Source organism: Piliocolobus tephrosceles, chromosome 5 (genome assembly GCF_002776525.5).
Source record: "Piliocolobus tephrosceles isolate RC106 chromosome 5, ASM277652v3, whole genome shotgun sequence".
NCBI lineage: Eukaryota > Metazoa > Chordata > Mammalia > Primates > Cercopithecidae > Piliocolobus > Piliocolobus tephrosceles.
The window spans coordinates 125,745,485-125,764,491 of NC_045438.1; the positions used below are offsets into that span (position 1 = coordinate 125,745,485).

The following is a 19,007-nucleotide window of genomic DNA, read 5'->3' on the forward strand; positions in this document are numbered from 1 at the left end:
TTGTTGTGAAAGCAGCAAGGGGTGTAGGAGGCGGGTCAGGAGGAGTCAAGCTTTAGAAGATGGGCCCCAGCTGCTGCTCAGGCCTCCAAGATATGCTGAGAGGGGATGGATAGTGCCTTGTCTCCCCTCTGGCTCCGGAGGGCCCCCCAGGCCTGCTTAGTCCTCCCTTCCCCCAAGCAGCTGGGAGAACGAATGGCAGCCACAGAGGGCCTCACAGTCAGGAGAAGTGGCGCCAGGACTCCAGGGTCCTGCCACATGGCCACCACATGTCCCTGACAACCCAGTCCACAGCACCTTCTCCTTGGGTTGTGGGCCTCCTTCTTCCCCATCCCCCAGATGCCTTCCTACAGGCCCTGCTGGAGATGATACAAACAAGGGGAGGAAGAGAAGAGAGATCCAAGAATCAACACTCCTGCTGCCCCATCCATCACTGCACCTCACCCTCTGTGAAGGGCCCCAACACAAGCCCTGCTTCATACCCTCTTCAATCAGGACTCAAGTCGCAGAAACGTTACCTGATTCTTTTATTTAAGAAAAGTGAAATACATGGACCTGAAGTGAGACAGCAGAGGGAGGGAATAAGAGCGGCCAGGGCAAGGCGGCTTGGCTGGCCAGCCCCCAACCCTCTGACTGAAAAGCCAGCAGCAGGCTGCATCTCTGAGGGCCATACCTGCTTTGTACCCACCTTGGGGGCCTCAGAGCTAGCTACTCTAGAGGACCACAGGGTGCAGAGAGGGTGTCTTGAGGGTCATTCCTAAGAGGAATTCCTGAGGAGGGAGCTGAAACCCTAAGGGCAGCAGCAATCTTCTGGTTAAACTGCTCCCCTTCGTTGTCCCACCTAGGGGTGGGGAAGAGCCAGGAGCAATGGGGAATGCTGTGAGGGCTATGGAGGTGGGGGGACCCAGCAGACCTGGGGACCGGGTTGAATGTCAGCTGCTTGAAGAGAGGTCCATGGTGCTGGCACTGAGGCCCCGGGAGACCTGAAACAGACAACACTACCCCATCAGCTCAGGGACCTCAGCCTCCCAAAGACTGTCTCCTGGAGTCCATCCATCCCATGGCCACAGTGTATCTCTGGACCTAGGATCACATCTATCTCTGGACCAGTCTATCTCTGGATCTGGGACTTTGTTTAGCCTCTGCTAGGGTTTTCCAGAAGGCCACAATCTGGTGGAGAATCTACCTGGAAGAACCACATGAATACTGGCGTATACTTTGAGTGTGTTGATATAAGAAGTCATTTGCCATTAAAATATCATTACTGTTTTCTCAGATGGGGATTATTTAATACTTTTCTTTTTCCATTCTCATCTACTATGAAGGTGGCTGCAGGATGAAAAAATTAGTATCTCCAAATAATTCTTAAATTATTCATAATTCCAAAGTACCAGTTTAAAGAATATTCCTATTTCCCTCCTTATTAACTTGTTTGCTACTATGTCTGGCCTGAAACTGTCCCTTGGTGGTCATCACTCACCACAAGCTATCTGCCTGATTCCTTAATAACTGCAATCCCCTGGCTCATCATTATCCCAGGTGACTCCTCTCCCCTCTTCCCTTACTCTACTGGGCTTGCTCACTGGCTGTTCTCTTTTCGTCACCCACCAATATGCTCACAAGCACTGCTCTCACCTGGAGGGGTGCTGCACTAGGTTGGTTCAGATAGTTCAAGGAGGCTGCTCGCTTCATGTTGCTGCTACAATGGAAAATGGAAGAACTGAGGCCTCCTCTCTTCCTCTTGAGTGGCCTTAAAGCTGTGGGCCTCTTGAGCACTGCCACACAAAATCAAATCACTGCCTCCCCTCCATCCCCTCCCCCAACTTCTCTTATCTGCATCAGGAACCAGTATCTCAGCTACCTTCATCCCCCACGTTGGGGCACCCATTCTACCCAACCTCTCTCTCCATGGCTGTCCCATTGACTTCCTCCCTGTTTCTCTCCAAGATACCTCTCCAGAGATCAGGGGCCAAGAGGAGTTGGAGGCAAGGGCTTACTTTACTTGCCTGCTTTACCATATCTTTTTTTTTCTTTTCTTTTCTTTTTTTTGAGACAGAGTTTCACTTTTGTCACCTGGGATGGAGTACAATGGCTTGATCTCAGCTCACTGCAACCTCTACCTCCCAGGTTCCAGCAATTCTTCTGCCTCAGCCTCCCAAGTAGCTGAGATTACAGGTACCCACCATCACGCCCGGCTAATTTTTGTATTTTTAGGAGAGATGAGGTTTCACCTTGTTGACCAGGCTGGTCTCGAACTCCTGACCTCCGGTGATCTACCCGCCTCGGCCTCCCAAAGTGCTGGGATTACAGGCTTGAGCCACAGCACCCAGCCACTATACCATATCTTGACTTCCATGTGTACCTGGAGGGCCGAGGCTCAGTCCCCTGGAGCTTCCTCACCAAGAGTTCACTGCTTCTGCGGAGCACATCTCGAATCTTGCCCAGAGAGCCACTCCTCTGCAGGGTCCCACTGCCATCCTGGCAGAAAGGGGTGAGCAATGAAAGCTACAGGGATCCCACACAGATGGGTTTCTGAGTCTAGTCCTAGCATTTATTCTGCACACATCCCCCACCCCCAAGGCCCAGTGACTGGAAATAAAAGTCCTGTCAAAAGCTTGCTCCCAGAGATACCCATGAAGGGATACACTACCTAGACTGGGACAGCATAGCCAAGAGCCTCTCACCACCACCAGCAGGAGTGGGCAGGAGAGATGAAAAGGCAATGATCAGACTCACCCCGGACCATTCCACAGCCACAGAAGCATCTTCACCTCCCTCGAATTTCACACTGTCCCCAGGGCCCTCCTGGGAGGTCCTTCTACCATCACTCTCCCCAAGCAGCTCTGCCACCTTGGTCTGGCTGATAGGGTCAGTGCCCTGGAAGGAAAAGGAAGGACCTGGGACTTCCTACTCCTTAACTCCTCAGGATGGGGCTTTCAAATTTTTTTCACCATCAGCCACTGCAAGGAAAACATTTTTCCTTGTGATATCTCAGTATATACCTACTGGAACAATACTCACCTTTTCTATTCGCAATGCATTGCTATATATAGATCTGTATATGTTTTTAGCCCCATGGCCCACACTGAATTGATTTCACAACCTACTATTGAGACCCACAATCTGAGAAATTGACTTAGGCTCTCCCCCACCTCACTCCTCTCACCCACACCACCCAGGCCCCTCCTTATGAAAGGGCAGGGTTTCTCCTTCATATCCCCATTTAGTGAATCTTGAAATTAGAGTCCTGACCACAAAGTGCAGGTAGGGGGTAAGAACATGCTTAAAAACAACCACAATCACAACACTGCCTCACTTTCCTCTCCCTCCTGGCCTCATCAGCCTTTCCGCTTATTCTTAGGAGACTCCCAAGAAACCTCAGCAGTCTCTCATCCCCAGGGCCCTTCCCTCAAGGACCTCCTTCCCCTCTGGGCTTCTGACCTGTCTCCGGGACCGCTGGGCACATTCCTCCAGGGTCTCAGCGGCCTCCAGCTTTCCCTGGCGCCTATACAGAGCTCCCAGGTTTCTCAGAGTAGTGTTCACTGTGGGGCTGTGGTGAGAAACAGACCAGAGAAGGAAGAGAGAATGGGTTCAGAAAAGAAAACATTTGTCTTCCAAGCAAGACAAGAGGAAAAAAAATAAGAAAATAGGAGAAGGAACAGAGCTAAAGCTGAGGGAAAGTCTACGGGAGGAAGGGAAAAGGGCTGGGAGGCTGGGAGCCTGGATGGAAGGCATCGGAGGCCAAGCTGGCTTTCCACTGGCAGCTCACCTGCTCACTTTGCAGGCCTTGTACCAGCCTCCATACTCAGCATAGGGTGTGCCACCCTCATGGTGCCGGCTCTGCAGGACAGAGAGGCCAGAGAGAAGGGCAGGGAGAGCCAAAGATAAGAATACAGAGATGCTGGGATGCATGGTGGCATGGGGCTAGGGTGCAGGCTGGGCTGGGGAGGACACCATGCATCTGGGGCTGGTGCTGGGGCGGGAAGGGTGAGTTGGGCTAATGGAAGGAGTAAGACAGAGACCCTGGTAACCTTGAGCTCCCCAGGCTGGCCCCCCTTCCCCCCACTCACTTTGCTCATTTCCTCCCGCTCCTCTGCATGCATCCAGATAGGCTTGTGGTCATCTGGGGGTGATACACGGGGTGGGGAGGTTAGAGATCGGAGCTAGACAGTGTTGGAAAGCCAGGACCCAGAGGCTGACAGGCTGGACTGAAGGGGTCTGGCTCCCCCTGGGAACCACTGTGGCCTAACCCCCGACCTTTGGTCTGCATTTCTTTTCTTTCCCACAGCCCCTTCCCCAAGCCCTCACCACTCACCATCTACAGACCCAAACTCCTGCACATGGGCACGGGTCAGGATCTCTTTGTATAGTGTCTCAGCCTCAGCATATTTGCCCTGTTTCAGGTAACAGGAAGCCTAGAAGACAGAAAGGCAAAAATACAGGAACAAAACATGGAGGCAGGCAAGGTCTTTTTTTTTTTTTTTTTTTCCAGACAACGTCTTCACCAGGCTCAGGGAGTTCCACTTCTCGGTGTCTCTGTGACTTTCCCCAGAGATCTTTCTCACACCTCCTTCTCCAGGTGCAGGGTCAAGGGTATTCCCAGCCCACTCTCAAGAAGCTGTGGAGCTTCTATAACTGGAACGAAGCAGATCATTCATCCGCAAAGGCAGCCCCAGAAATGGGCACAAACTTGATGAGAGCAGTGTGCCAGATTGTGATGCTTCCTAACTCTATGACCCAGGTGGCCTCTCCTTCCCATTCATTCCACCTACTTTGTCCCCTCCTCCCATACCAGGTTGTTCTTGGTCCGGGCTACATTAGGGTTGTCTGGCCCCAGCTGCCCCTCGTAGATGGCCAGTGCTCGCTGGTAGTAGCGTTCCACCTCCTCATACTTGCCCTGGTTTTGGCACAAGAGGGCCAGGTTGTTTAGCTGCTTTGCCACATCTGGGTGATTAGTGCCCAGGACCTGAAAGGGAACAAAGGAGTGGATAAATGGCTATGATTACGTGTGTGTGTGCACAAGCACACGTGTCTGCTTGCATGTAGGCACACACGTGGAAAGCAGAGGAATGGGAATGAAGGAAGAGAGAACAAGGCAGAGATGGGGGTGAGAAAAAAAAAAAAGTGAAGGAGGAGTGTTAGACCAGAGGATCCATGTAGAGAAGGGTCACAGCAACAAGGGAAGAAGGGAGAGAGGGCATGGGTACCTTTTCTCGAATCTCCAGTGCCCGCTGGCACAGAGGCTCTGCCTCCTTGTATTTGCCCCTTTTGCCATAGAGCACAGCCAAATTGTTGAGCGTGGCAGCCACCTATGAAGACAGGCCGGTCCCCATCAGACATTTGGGTTGCAAATGACCTATGGGAATCTGAGGTTCCCCACCTCCCAGCAGGGTCCCACAATCACTGCACAACTCTGAGACAAAGACTCTACTACCCTGGAGCCAGGGGCTGAAGGGAGGGGAAATTGCTGAACAGGATGGCTCTGAGGCTAAGGGATAGTATCGCCCTCTAGGGGATTTTAAGAAATTTCTGGAGGTGGTTTTTTTTTTGTTGTTTTTTCTTTTTTTTTTGGTTGCCATGATGATTACCTTTGAGGAGGCAAGAACCCTAAGGATGTTCTGCATGTGTAAGACAGCTCTGCCAACTTTTGAATGTCCTGCCGGACATCCAAACACTAAATGTAAACATTGATATTTAATGGGATATCAAGATAGGAGGATGATTTCTGAGATACATCATCCCTGCCTATCATATGTCATACCATACGGAATTATTTTCACACAGATCACGTTCAAAAATAACTTTTTGGCTGGACGCAGTGGCTCATGCCTATAATCCCAGCACTTTGGGAGGCCGAAGAGGGCAGATCACCAAAGGTCAAGAGTTCGAGACCAGCCTGACCAACATGGAGAAACCCTGTCTCTACTAAAAATACAAAATTAGCCAGGTGTGGTAGCACATATCTGTAATCCCAGCTACTTGGGAGGCTGAGGCAGGAGAACTGCTTGAACCCGGGAGGTGGAGGTTGTAGTGAGCCAAGATCGTGCCATGTTGCACTCTAACCTGGCAACAAGAGTGAAATTCCATCTCAACAAAAAATAAGTAACTTTTCAGCTGGGTGCTGTGGCTCACACCTGTAATCCCAGCACTTTGCAAGGCCGAGGTAGGTGGATCACTTGAGGTCAGGAGTTCACGAGCAGCCTGGCCAACATGGTGAAAACCCATCTCTACTAAAAATACAAAAATTAGCCTGGTGTGGTAGCATGCACCTGTAATCCCAGCTACTTGGGAGGCTAAGGCAGGAGGATCACTTGAGCCTGGGAGGCAGAGGTTGCAGCGAACCGAGATTGTACCACTGCACTCTAGGCTGGGTGATACCATGAGACTCTGTCTCAAAAAACAAAACAAAAAAAATTTTTTCATTTTTCATTTTCTATACATTGACAACTCTATCATTTGCTTTGGTGTGATATCCCTACCTTTTTTTCTGTCGCCCAGGCTGGAGTGCAGTGGTGCAATCTCGGCTCACTGCAAGCTCCGCCTCCCGGGTTCACGCCATTCTCCTGCCTCAGCCTCCCGAGTAGTTGGGACTACAGGCACACGCCGCCACACCTGGCTAATTTTTTGCATTTTTGGTAGAGACGGGGTTTCACCGTGTTAGCTAGGATGGTCTCGATCTCCTGACCTTGTGATCCGCCCAACTCGGCCTCCCAAAGTGCTGGGATTATAGGCATGAGCCACTGCGCCCGGCCAATATCCCTACTTAAGGTTGTTTCTCTCTTTCCTTTTATTTATTTGTACTTATTTATTTATTTATTTATTTATTTATTTATTTATTTATTTATTTATTTATTTTGAGAGAAAGTCTCGCCCCATCACCCAGGCTGAAGTGCAGTGGTATGATCTTGGCTCACTGCAACTTCAGCCTCCTAGGTTCAAGCAATTCTCCTGTCTCAGCCTCCCGAGTAGCTGGGACTACAGGTGCACGCCACCACACCTGGCTAATTTTTGTATTATTAGTAGAGAAAGGGTTTCACCTTGTTGGTCAGGCTGGTTTCAAACTCCTGACCTCAGATGATCCGACCACCTTGGTCTCCCAAAGTGCCGGAATTACAGGAGTGAGCCACAGCACTGGGCCGCTTTTTATTTTGTTGAGACGGAGTCTTGCTCTGTTGCCCAGGCTGGAGTGCAATGGTGTGATCTTGGCTCACTGCAACCTCCACCCCCCGGATTCAAATGATTCTCCTGCCTCAGCCTCCAAATAGTTGGGATTACAGGCATATGCCACCATGCCCGGCTAATTTTATATATATTTTTTAGTAGAGACGGGTTTTCACCATGTTGGCCAGGCTGGTCTGAAACTCCTGACCTCAGGTGATCCACCTGCCTTGGCCTCCCAAAGTGCTGGAATTACAGGCATGAGCCACCGTGCCCAGTCTCTTTCTCTTACATACAAATAAATCTGGTCATTTTTTTTTTTTTTTTTTTTTTTTTTTGGAGACAGAGTTTCACTCTTGTTGCCCAGGCTGGAGTGCAGTGGCATGATCTCAATCTCAATCTCCCCTCACTGCAACCTCCGCCTTCTGGTTTCAAGAGATTCTCCTGCCTCGGGCCGGGCGCGGTGGCTCAAGCCTGTAATCCCAGCACTTTGGGAGGCCGAGACGGGCGGATCACGAGGTCAGGAGATCGAGACCATCCTGGCTAACACGGTGAAACCCCGTCTCTACTAAAAACTACAAAAAACTAGCCGGGCGAGGTGGTGGGCGCCTGTAGTCCCAGCTACCCGGGAGGCTGAGGCAGGAGAATGGCGTGATCCCGGGAGGAGGAGCTTGCAGTGAGCTGAGATCCGGCCACAGCACTCCAGCCTGGGTGACAGAGCGAGACTCCCATCTCAAAAAAAAAAAAAAAAAGAGATTCTCCTGCCTCAGCCTCCTGAGTAGCTGGGATTACAAGTGCCCGCCACCACGCCCAGCTAATTTTTGTATTTTTAGTAGAGACGCGGTTTCACCATGTCAAGATGGTCTTGAACTCCTGACCTCGTGATTCGCCTACCTTGGCCTCCCAAAGTGCTGGGATTACAGGCGTGAGCCACCGTGCCCAACCCTTGTGATTTCTTATAATACTGTACTTTAATAAAGTGTCCACCTATATTTTCATTTTTTTTTTTTAAGAGACAGGCGCTCACTCTGCTATACAGACTGGAGTGCAGTGGCATGATCATAGCTCACTGTAACCTCAAACTCCTGAGCTCAAGCGATCCTTCCACCCTAGACTCCCAACTAGCTGGGACTACAGGTGCACGCCACTGTGCCCAGTAAATTTTTAAATTTTTGTAGAGACAGGGTCTCGCTATGTTGCCCAGGTTAATCTCCCACACCTGGCCTCAAGTGATCTCCTGCCTTGGCCTGCTGGGATCACATGCATGACATGAGCCACTGAACCCAGCCGCTGTCTCATTTTTCTAGTACTTCTCGTATGGAATGGCTTACTGGTCTTCTAAATCCAGAATCATTCATTATATATGAGACCACTTTGCAATTTTTTTTTTTTTTCGAGATGGGGTCTCGCCCTGTTGCCCAGGCTGGAGTGCAATGGCAAGATCTCAGCTCACTGCAACCTTCACCTCCTGGGTGATTCTCCTGCCTCAGCCACCCAAGTAGCTGTGATTACAGGCATGTGGCACCACACCCGACTAATTTTTGTACTTTTAGTAGAGACGGGGTTTCACCATGTTGGTCAGGCAGGTCTCAAACTCCTGACCCTGTGACCTACCTGCCTCAGCCTCCCAAAGTGTTGGGATTACAGGCGTGAGCCACCATGCCCAGGCCACTTTGCTATTTCTTTTAACAAAGTTGTACTCAATACAGTTACTGTTGTTTTGTATTTTTATCTTATTATATTACATCGTATATATTGCTCTTATAAATTACTTTTGTTTTTCTTTTATATTTACTAAAGTAGCATATTAACTTTTGTAGAAATCATATATGGATTTACCTATGACTTATCTATGAATTAAGTTCAAGCAAAATATTCATTATAAAAAGGAGTCACTGAGTCTCAGAGAATTAAGCACTAGGATCACTGGACAGTGCCTGGAAGAAAGGACTTCTTACTCCTCCTTTCTCAGCACCCTTAGTGAGTGGACTGAGGGCAGCAGATGGATGAGTTAAGAGAGGCCAAAACAGCAATGGTGTGGGGTGTGGGGCAGGGAGGGCAAGGAATACTGACAGCAGGATGGTCGGGGCCCAGGGTGCTCTCCCGGATGCTGAGGGCATCATTCAGCAGGTGGGCAGCTTCCTTATACTTATTCTGGTCCCTGGAAGAAGACAAAAGTGACAGGAGTTACCCTGAACTCTGTCTGCAAGCCTTCTTCTTCCCTCCTTCCCTTTGGGAGGACTGAGTACATTTAAGGACTGGGGACCTCCATGAGGAGACAGGAAGCCTGGTGTGGACAGTAAGGGGGCTTCACTGACATACTCATACCAGAATGCAGGGCACTGCCATCGCAAGAGGAAGCCACAAGTTATAGGAAGTGAGAGGGCAGGGGGAAGAGAGGGAGAGAGCACTCCTCAAAAGAGATTAGAGGAATAGTGATCCCAAAGAATGAGCAAATGCTTAGGTATGGGAAAAGTGAGAGTTCTGGCACATTAAGAAGCACCCGAGTGGGGTGTATCTGGGAGGCCCAACAGGGAGGAGAGGTACCCTGTGAAGAGGAAAAATGAAAGCCAAAGGAGGACCAAGGTGGGAATGTGGGGGAAGATCTGGGCACTGGAGGAGGGAAGTCCTCACCGATACACCAAAGCAAGGATGTTGAGCATGGTGGCAACATCAGGGTGGCCACGGCCTGATGTGCGCTCCAGGTCCTCCAGTGCCTGCTTACAGAGTGGCACGGCCACCTCATAGCGACCTTGGGCTGCGTACTGGATCACCAGGTTGTGCAACGTCCGCAACCTTGCTGGGATCTCATATCCACCCTGCTGAGCTGCTGCAGTACCTTGACCACGGGACACTAAACCATCACAGAAAATAAACAAAGGACTCTTCCTCTCCCCTTTGCTGTCTGCCCTTCCACTCCCCATTGCACGTCTTGTTCCATACCTATGCCTGCCCCAACATGGCCTCTCAATATTAGACCTGCCTCAAGCACTATTCTTTTATCCACTCCCTTGACCTGTGCCCATCACAACCTCAGTTATTCACCCAGTAATTCATTCATTCAACAAACATCTATTTAATAAATATGAACCAAGGGATGTCCCAGGAGTACAAAGATAAGAAAGACCTGGTTCTGGCCAGGTGCAGTGGCTCACGCCTGTAATCCCAGCACTTTGGGAGGCCAAGGCAGGTGGATCACGAGGTCAGGAGTTCGAGACCAGCCTGGCCAATATGGTGAAACCCTGTCTCTACTAAAAATACAAAAATTAGCCAGGCGTGGTGGTGGACGCCTATAGTTTCAGCTACTCGGGAGGCTGAGGCAGGAGAATCACTTGAATCCAGGAGGCGGAGGTTGTAGAGAGCCGAGATCGGCCCACTGCACTCCAGCCTAGGAGACAGAGTGAGACTCTGTCTCAAAAAAAAAAAAAAAAAAAAAAAAAAACCTGGTTCTTTCCCTTGAGGGGCTCATGGTCTCCCCATCTCAGGTTTATTCTCCCACTAGACTGTGAACTCCTTACTGGCGAGACCTATGCCATTTCCATCTCAGTACTCCTAGTGCCTAGCACAGTACCTGGCACATACTCAGTGTTTAATACATGTTTGTTCAATGGGGAGGCTGAGGAAATCGAAGTACTAGCCCAGCCCCTGCCCTGTCTCCAGAAAAAGTGGATAACCTATTTCTAGATGGTGAGTGTCCTGTATACAGGGTGGGCCACAGCTAGGGCCAGCCTCCTGCTGCCCCTTTTCACCATCCCATTCCAGAGGCAGACTCACAGCCATTGCTGGGGTCCTCTTCCTCCTCATTAGGGAAGAGGTCATCCAGGGAATCCTTGGTGGCATCGCCTTCTTTCTCCTCCTGGAAGGGAAGAAGCAACATTAAGGGCCAAGATATCCCTACCTAGTAGCCTCCTCAGTGACCCCTCTAAGCCATGAAATCACAGACAGATGGGGCATAGGAGAAGACTGTTGTTCCTGTCTCTGCCCCGGAAAGGCTAGCAACTGGCCCAGCCAAGCCCAGGCCTCTTGTTTGTAACAGCCAGAGATGCTTTGGACAAAATCTCAAAACTTCCCCCTCCTTCTCATACAGAAAGTTTCCTTCCTGGCCAGGTATGGTGGCTAACGCCTGTAATTCCAGCACTTTGGAAGGCCGAGGTGGGCGGATCACCTGAGGTCAGGAGTTCAAGACCATCCTGACCAACATGGAGAAACCCCATCTCTACTAAAAATACAAACTTAGCCGGGCATGGTAGCGCATGTCTGTAATCCCAGCTACTCGTGAGGCTGAGGCAGGAGAATCGCTTGAACCTGGGAGGCAGAGGTTGCAGTGAGCCGAGATCGCGCCATTGCACTCCAGCCTGGGCAACAAGAGCGAAACTCCGTCTCAAAACAAAAAAAAAAAAAAAAAGGAAAAAAAGTTTCCTTTCTAACCACCCTCAATCTCGCCTTAACTCTTGTAATTATGGCCCCATGCTGATCTCTGTGTGTTTATGTTGATTATATGTCTGTCCTGTCTCTCCTGAGGGAAGGGAGTATGTCCGATCTTATTGACATGTACCCAAAAAGTGTCTAGCTCAGCCTGGTGCCCATCATTTGCACAGCTCATTTCTGAACTTACTGCATAACCCTCCCTCACCGTCTAACCTATTCTGCACTAGGAAAATCTGCTTTTCCCCATCAGGAACTGCAGCCTCATCCAAACACCAACCTTCCTACCCAGCTTCACCAATGTGTCCTGTGCAATCCATCTGCTCACTTTCCCTGAGAGAGACCAGCTTTTCCAGTCTGTAAGCCTTATCAATGACACCCTGCACTCCAGTCTAAAAAGCTCCTTCCTCTTCCTCATCATGAAAGTTAAAAATCCATCTCAGATGGGATGGATCCTAACCCACTGAAATGAAAAATCAAACCTATATCCTACCCATCCCTGTATCCTGCTTCCTCGATTTTTTTTGTTAGTTTTTTGAGACAGAGTCTCTGGTCTGGCAATAACCCAAGCTAGAATGCAGTGGTACAATCACAGCTCACTGCAGCTTCTACCTCCTGGGCTCAAGCGATCCTCCCATCTCAGCCTCCCGAATAGCTGAGGCTACAGGTACACACAACCACATCGGGCTAATTTTTTATTTATTTATTTTTTGTTGTTGTTGAGACGGAGTCTCGCTCTGTCGCCCAGGCTGGAGTGCAGTGGCCGGATCTCAGCTCACTGCAAGCTCCGCCTCCTGGGTTCACGCCATTCTCCTGCCTCAGCCTCCCAAGTAGTTGGGACTACAGGCGCCCGCCACCTCGCCCGGCTAGTTTTTTTCATTTTTTTAGTAGAGACGGGGTTTCACTGTGTTAGCCAGGATGGTCTCGATCTCCTGACCTCGAGATCCGCCCGTCTCGGCCTCCCAAAGTGCTGGGATTACAGGCTTGAGCCACTGTGCCCGGCCTAGGGCTAATTTTTTAATTTTTTGTGGAGATGGGGTCTTACTATGTTGCCCAAGCTCCCTGCTTCCTCTATGAATTCTTCTTAGACCATTCCAGCTCTCAGAGACATATCTCCATGAAATTCTTCCCACACTGACTGAACCACTCATCCAGCACTGAGCACTTGCTGCTTTGTATTTTGTCACATGTGTTCTCATGGATAAGACTTGTTCCCTACAGAAACATCTAAAGAAAACACACTCTCAGCCAGGCATGGTGACTCACACCTGTAATCCCAGCATTTTGGGAGGCTGAGGCAGGCAGATCACTTGAGGTTAGGAGTTTGAGACCAGCCTGGCCAACATGGCAAAACTCTCCATCTCTACTAAAAATACAAAAATTAGCTGGGTGTGGTGGCAGACACCTGTAATCCCAGCTGCTTGGGTGGCTAAGGCATGGGAATTGCTTGAACGCCAGAGGCGGAGGTTGCAGTGAGCTGAGATGGCATCACTGCACTCTGTTGAATGAGGGTTAAATATCACACATTTTGGGTCGGGCATGGTAGCTCACACCTGTAATCCCAGCACTTTGGGAGGCCCAGGCGGGCAGATAACCTGAGGTCAGGAGTTCAAAACCATGGTGAAACCCCATCTCTAGTAAAAATACAAAAATTAGCCAGGTGTGGTGGCAGGCGCCTGCAATTCCAGCTGCTCGGGAGGCTGAGGCAGGAGAATTGCTTGCACCTGAGAGGTGGCGGCTGCCGTGACCCAAGATTGCACCATTGCACTCCAGCCTAGGCTGGAGTATGAAACTCTGTCTCAAAAAAAAAAAAAAAAAAAAAAAAAAATTCACACATTTTGAAAGCAAATTTTAGGAGGGTCATGCTCAACCGGGCTATGCTTTCCCTAACTGTAGCACACAGGATTCTGGATTGGAATTGTCCAGGTGCTTGTCTATCTCCCTCACAAGCTTGTAATTGTGACAGCAGGAACTCTGTGTGCCCCACTCACCAGTGCAGTGCACAATGCCTGGTACATAGGAGGCATCTCATTACATGTTGACTGAATTAGCTGAATATAGTTTTTCCCCTGGCTGTCACCTGGAGTTGGTGTCAGGGTTGAAAAAGGAATTCTTTCAGGTGAGAGCAGTTTGCGTAGAGCTGATGGACCCTGAGGATGATGGGGCAATTTCCCCCATGTCTGTGGTAACTCCTGGCTGCCCACCCCTTAGCCAGTCTTGCCTGCGTACACTCACCGTGGTGTGTCCATCTTCATCATACTGTCGCAGCTGCCCCAGGAACTCCAGGTGCTTCTTTTCCTCCTCCAGCTGAGCCACAGCCTGTTCACTGCGCTGTAGCCGCTGCTGGGTGCCAGCCAGTTCGTCCCGCAGCCACTGGTTCTCCTGGCATAACCGCCGCACCTGAGCCCGCAGCTTCTGTTTCTCCGACTCCACTGTGCTCAGGTGGCTGGCTAGAGCCAGCATCACCTAGATGGGCACATCCCCTGAGCTCCAGATTCTGGGTGGGAGTATTCAGGAACAGGTGGAAGGGGAGCCTACTGGGACGTAGCAAGACTGGCAGGGGCACAAAGGAGCCAGAAGGTGGGGGTGTAGCAGTGGCACTACCTTCAAAACACCCCGAATCCAATTTCCCACCACCTCCACTGCCATCACCCTGGGCCAAGCCACTATAAATTCCTACCTAAATTACTACAATAACTTCCTCACTGGCCTCCTTGTTGCTGCCCTTGTTCTCCTACTGTCTATTCGTAACCCAGCAACCAGATGATGCCAAGTTAGACCACATCACTCCTCTTCTAAAAACATTCCAATAGTTTCCATCTCACTCAAAGTAAAATCAGGGTCAGGAACAGTGGCTCACGCCTGTAATCCCAGCATTTTGGGAGGCCAAGGCGGGTGGATCATGAGGTCAGGAGTTCAAAACCAGCCTGGCTAACATGGTGAAACACCATCTCTACTAAAAATACAAAAATTAGCCGGGTGTGGTGGTGCGCGCCTGTAGTCCCAGCTACTCAGGAGGCTGAGGCAGGAGAATCGCTTGAACCTGGCAGACAGAGGTTGCAGTGAGCCAGGATGGTGCCACTACATTCCAGCCTGGGCAACGGTGCAAGACTCCATCTCAAAAAAAAAAGGTAAAATAAAAGTCCTCGGGATGGCCTACAAGTTCCACTTGATCCATCTCCCTCCCTTCATTCACTCTACTGCAGCCATACTGGCCCCTTGCTGTTCACTGACCTCACCAGGCAGACTTTCGTTCAGAGTCTCTGCACTTGCTGCTCTCTCTGATTAGGATGCCCTTCCCCTGTTTAATAGGCATGACTCATTCCCCTCACCTTCACATCTTTGCCAAAATGTCACCTTTTCAAAAAAGGGTGACCTTTTTTGACCACCCTATCTAAAATTATACCCTCTCTCCACAGTCCCTAGTTTCCTTCCCTGCTTTATTTTGGTCCTTTTATCCTTAGCAATTATCATTCTGGCATACCGAATCATTATTTATTTAGGTATTGTCTGTCTTCCCCAGCTAGAAGGTAAGCTCCAAGATGGCAAAGATTTTTACAATTGTGTTCAATGATGTATTTCTTCAGTGACCAAAAGCATTCTGGCACACAGTAGCGACTTAATACATATTTAATGAATGGATGCAAATGTCTAGAGTGAGGTGATCCCAAGCAACCCCAAACCTTCAATCAGGTACCTGCTCCTCCATCCACCCTGGACCACTTGGCACCACCTTTGCCCTCTCACCTGGGCCTCACTCAGCCCGAGCTCAATGTTTTCCATAGAACGGCGAAGCTGCCGGGCCTTCTCATGCACCAGCCCTTCCTCATGGCCTCCCTGCTGCAGACACTCAATGGTCTGGGACAGGCTTTGCAGCACGGCCTGGTGTTCACTGTGCAGGGCCTCTAGCCCTTGGCTGACCAGCCGTGTGCTCCCCAGGATCTCCTCTTGGCTGAGCCGGTGGCCTGCAGGCTCATCCCGCTGCCCCAGCACCAGGCCTGACATCCTGGCCTGGGGGACCTTGCCCGGTCTAGGGAGAAACAACAGAGTTCAACTGGCATAAAGATGAGACAGAGAAGCTGAGAACTTTCTCAGAGGGTGGTGAGAATCCAAGTGAAGGGACAAAAGTAAGAGTGACCCTGTGGCTTAGTTGGAGAGAGAGAGTGACCAGCAGGCAGGGAGCCCAGATCACTAAACTCAAAGTTAAGGCTGTGGGCAAAGTGAGAGGGAGATGAATTGATTTAAATAAAGAAAGACTATAGTAGGAGCAAAGGTGCTTAGAACTAGCATAAGGATTCAGGACTTAGGAAGAGAACAGAAAAGCAGTTAGAGCCTGAGTTAGGAAAAGTTATCCAGGGATGAGAGACAGCACTATGGAGATCACATAGAGGATCTGTGGGAGAGCTTCAAAGGGCACAGGGCTAAAGTGAGAGTTATGCAGAAAATAATGCAGGGATCTAGAAAAAAGAGAAGGAATCTCTGCAAAGTTAAATCAGGGAAGAAAGGGAAAAGAAGAAAACAGGACCCTTCCTTGCAGGATCCACATTAGAGGGTCCCAGAAAGCTCAAGGTCTTCAGGCTGCATCACCAGCAGACCTAAGCCCAGCATCTCCAAACCTGGTCAGTCCTACATCTTTTCCCACTTACCTTCAACCCATACTTCCCACCTCCCAGGACCCAGACTGTGTTCCCACTTCCTCAGAAGGGTCTTGTTTCTCATCTTTGAAGTCGTCTTACCTGTGTACAGAGCAGAGGCCCTGGCTGTGGCACTCAGGCCGGAGCCCGGAAGAAACTGTTCAGCAGCCAGAGAATCAGAAGGATCTGCCCTGCCCAAAGTCCAGAAGTCCAGCGTTCCCACCCCTTCTCTCACCACTTCACAGCTACCCAGAGGACCTGGCACAGAGCCCCACCCAGGACAAACAGCCTCCCTCCCTCACTCCCTCTGCCTACAGGTCTTTAAAGACGCCCAATTCCCTTCTCCTTCCCCAAGCCAGCCTCCCTCATCGCAGGCCTGGGGAGCTACTGTCTCCCAGGAATATGAGAGAGAGAGACTTAATCAGACACCTACAGCAAGAGGCGTGTCTGGGAAAGGGGAGGGAGGAACACCTGGTCACTCCACACCCAGTCACTTCAATGGCTTTGTCTCTGTCACGGTCACCTACAAACAGGCTCTGAGAGGTATCACCGTAGGGTGCCCCCCTAATGCCCGTTGATGCAGGGAAGAATGGGAGGTCTCCTGAACGGCTGCCGGGTCGCAAGGAGGGTCTCCTGGGCCTGGAAACGCAGTAGAGGAGTGCCTCGGGCTGTCGACCTGCCCTGGGGCCCAGGGTTGGGAGAGTGTGATGGGCGGGGGCGGTAGGGGAGAGGTGTGGATGGACGACCGAGGTCCGCAGCTCCAGCGAGGACCTGGAAGCCTAACGACCCCGAGGTCACTGAAACAGTTGGTGGCGCAGGGGGCGGGGCAGGCCGGCTATCTGTCTGTCTGGACGCCGAGGGGCGGGGAAGAATCGCGAAGGGCGGAGTTTTTGAGCCTGGAGTTTTGTAAGGTTGGTTGGAAGGGGTTTGTTTATCTTTTTGGGGGTGCGAGAGTAAGAGATGGCAGAGACCTTAACCTTCAGTCTCAGAGGTACCCTCAAAGACTCACCTGCAATCTGCCGGTCTGGCTGCCGCTCTTGCCGGTACTGCCCCTTTAAATCCATGATGGCTGCCGCTCGAGGCAATTGTTTTGACGGGTCTGGGGGCGGGGCCTGTTTCATAGTCACGGGACATTAGAGCTGCCCGCGGATTGGCTCTCACCGCGTTCAGGTAGGAAAGGAGGTGTGTATCCTGCTTGGGCTCCAGTTTTCTGCCCGCCTCCGTTTACGTTTTGCGGAGCGACGGCGCCGGACAGTCAACGTCATCTAGGAGCGCCGAGCAGCTTGGCTAAAAGTAAGGGTGGCGTGCTGAGCCCTGGATAGCCGGATGGCCCTGTGGGCACTGACCCGCGCTCTGCGCTCTCTGAGCCTGGTGCCCCCGACCGTCGCCGCCCCTGCCCCGAGTCTGTTCCCCGCCGCCCAGGTAATCCACCTTACCCGGGAAGAAGGCTGCTTCCATTCGAGCTACCGGAGATGGGGTCTGCGGGGATGCGAGGCCGGGGTTGCAAGTCTGGTCAGGAGTCAAGCAGGTCCGTGACCTTGGATAAGGCACACTCAGCCTCAGCTTTTTCCTCCACAAGTGTTGCTATCTCATAGGGCGAAATTCTTCAGACGAGATACTTAAGGTCAAAGTGCTTTACATATCACCGGTTGTACAGGTTTCGGTAATAACTAACGTTTATCGAGTGCCTATGATAAGCCAGGTGTAGGTAATAGACGTTTCAAATAAATGAACTCCTTTCAAATACTCTATAAGGCAGTTACTATTCCCATTTTATAGATGAGGAGAATGATAAGGAGTCCAAGGTCACACACACAACTATCAGAGCTAAGCAGTCTGTCTTTCAGAGCCAGTGCTCTTAACCATTATGATATGATACCTACAAAGATGAGTTACTGCTGATATTAGAGAATGCAGGGCAAGATACAAAGAAGAGTGGCCTCAGAGGAAGGTATCCTGAGGTCCTAGTGGGTGGGTGACTGGTGAGTCACGCAAAAGAGAAGTAAGTCTTGCTCCTATGGAGCTCTCAAGCTGCTTATGGTAGAGTTTGACAGATGCATGTTTAAAATTCAAATCCAAATCAACCTACTCTGAAATGCTGGGAATACAGCAAGGAACAAGAGTGAAATGACCCCTCCCTTCCATTCGTATGTGAATAATTCCCAGCAACATAATGCAGAGGGCAAAAGGAATTGGCACTGATGGTGATACATGGATGTATGGAAGTTACCAGCTATGGAGAAGGGAATTGTTTAGGTAAAAACAGATTGCTGGCGATGGAGAGTTCTGGGCCAAATTTGGAAGGAGATGATCATGGGGAGAACATTATTGGGCAAGCTGTGAAGGGTGGAGTTTTTGGATAGCTGGTTTGGGATACATCCAGGAGGAAGTGGGCTACAAGCTAAAATTGATCAGTGCCCTCTGACTTGGTTCTCTGATGCTTTGCCTTCAATTAGCTTTCAAATGAAAGAGATGTCTTTTTATCCCCAGATGATGAACAATGCCCTTCTCCAACAGCCCTCTGCCTTGATGTTGCTCCCCTGCCGCCCAATCCTTACTTCTGTGGCCCTTAATGCCAACTTTGTGTCCTGGAAGAGTCGTACCAAGTACACCATTGCACCAGTGAAGATGAGGAAGTCTGGGGGCCGAGACCACACAGGTGGGAGCAAGGACAAGGGGATTTAAGCAATCAAAGGGAAAAACATGTTAAGACCCTAGATCTGTATATTGACACACTTGTACCTTGTAAGGCAGAGGAATGTAATTAAAAAGCACTTATTTGGCTCCTTTTGC

At 50.4% G+C, this 19,007-nt stretch overlaps 2 protein-coding genes across 4 annotated transcripts in view; one reads left to right on the forward strand and one right to left on the reverse strand.

Moving 5' to 3' along the window:
- Window positions 1-505: 505 nt before the first annotated feature.
- KLC4 (kinesin light chain 4) lies at window positions 506-17,324 on the reverse strand. Of its 2 annotated transcripts, none has more exons than XM_023212855.2 (16): window positions 17,224-17,324; window positions 15,328-15,610; window positions 13,816-14,046; window positions 10,930-11,011; window positions 9,790-10,009; window positions 9,229-9,316; window positions 5,205-5,306; window positions 4,790-4,963; window positions 4,313-4,412; window positions 4,068-4,120; window positions 3,767-3,837; window positions 3,439-3,547; window positions 2,734-2,874; window positions 2,360-2,475; window positions 1,633-1,696; window positions 506-980 (listed from the first exon to the last, which is right to left on the reverse strand). In XM_023212855.2, the coding sequence occupies exons 2-16, from the start codon at window positions 15,583-15,585 to the stop codon at window positions 930-932; spliced, it is 1,860 nt and encodes a 619-aa protein (XP_023068623.2). In that variant the 5' UTR covers window positions 15,586-15,610; window positions 17,224-17,324; the 3' UTR covers window positions 506-929. The 2 variants fall into 2 exon arrangements, with proteins under 2 accessions (XP_023068623.2, XP_023068624.1); XM_023212856.2 differs by lacking the exon at window positions 17,224-17,324 and adding an exon at window positions 16,317-17,185.
- Window positions 17,102-19,007, forward strand: part of MRPL2 (mitochondrial ribosomal protein L2) — a 5,310-nt gene continuing 3,404 nt past the window's right edge. Inside the window, exons 1-2 of one of the 2 annotated variants that reach the window (XM_023212858.3) lie at window positions 17,102-17,636; window positions 18,705-18,873. In XM_023212858.3, the coding sequence (XP_023068626.1) occupies window positions 17,541-17,636; window positions 18,705-18,873 (265 nt within the window). In that variant the 5' untranslated portion in view covers window positions 17,102-17,540. The remainder of the gene's footprint in view (window positions 17,637-18,704; window positions 18,874-19,007) is intronic. The other variant, XM_023212859.3, reaches the window with a different exon arrangement.

Excerpts from the sequence above, each read along its gene's own strand:
- KLC4 (XM_023212855.2), bottom strand. The coding sequence starts at position 15,585 with ATGTCAGGCCTGGTGCTGGGGCAGCGGGATGAGCCTGCAGGCCACCGG. Across the intron at positions 3,548-3,766 it reads AAGGCCTGCAAAGTGAGCAG|CCCCACAGTGAACACTACTC; the intron begins GTGAGCTGCCAG and ends TTCTCACCACAG. Across the intron at positions 2,875-3,438 it reads CCCAGCGGTCCCGGAGACAG|GGCACTGACCCTATCAGCCA; the intron begins GTCAGAAGCCCA and ends TTTTCCTTCCAG.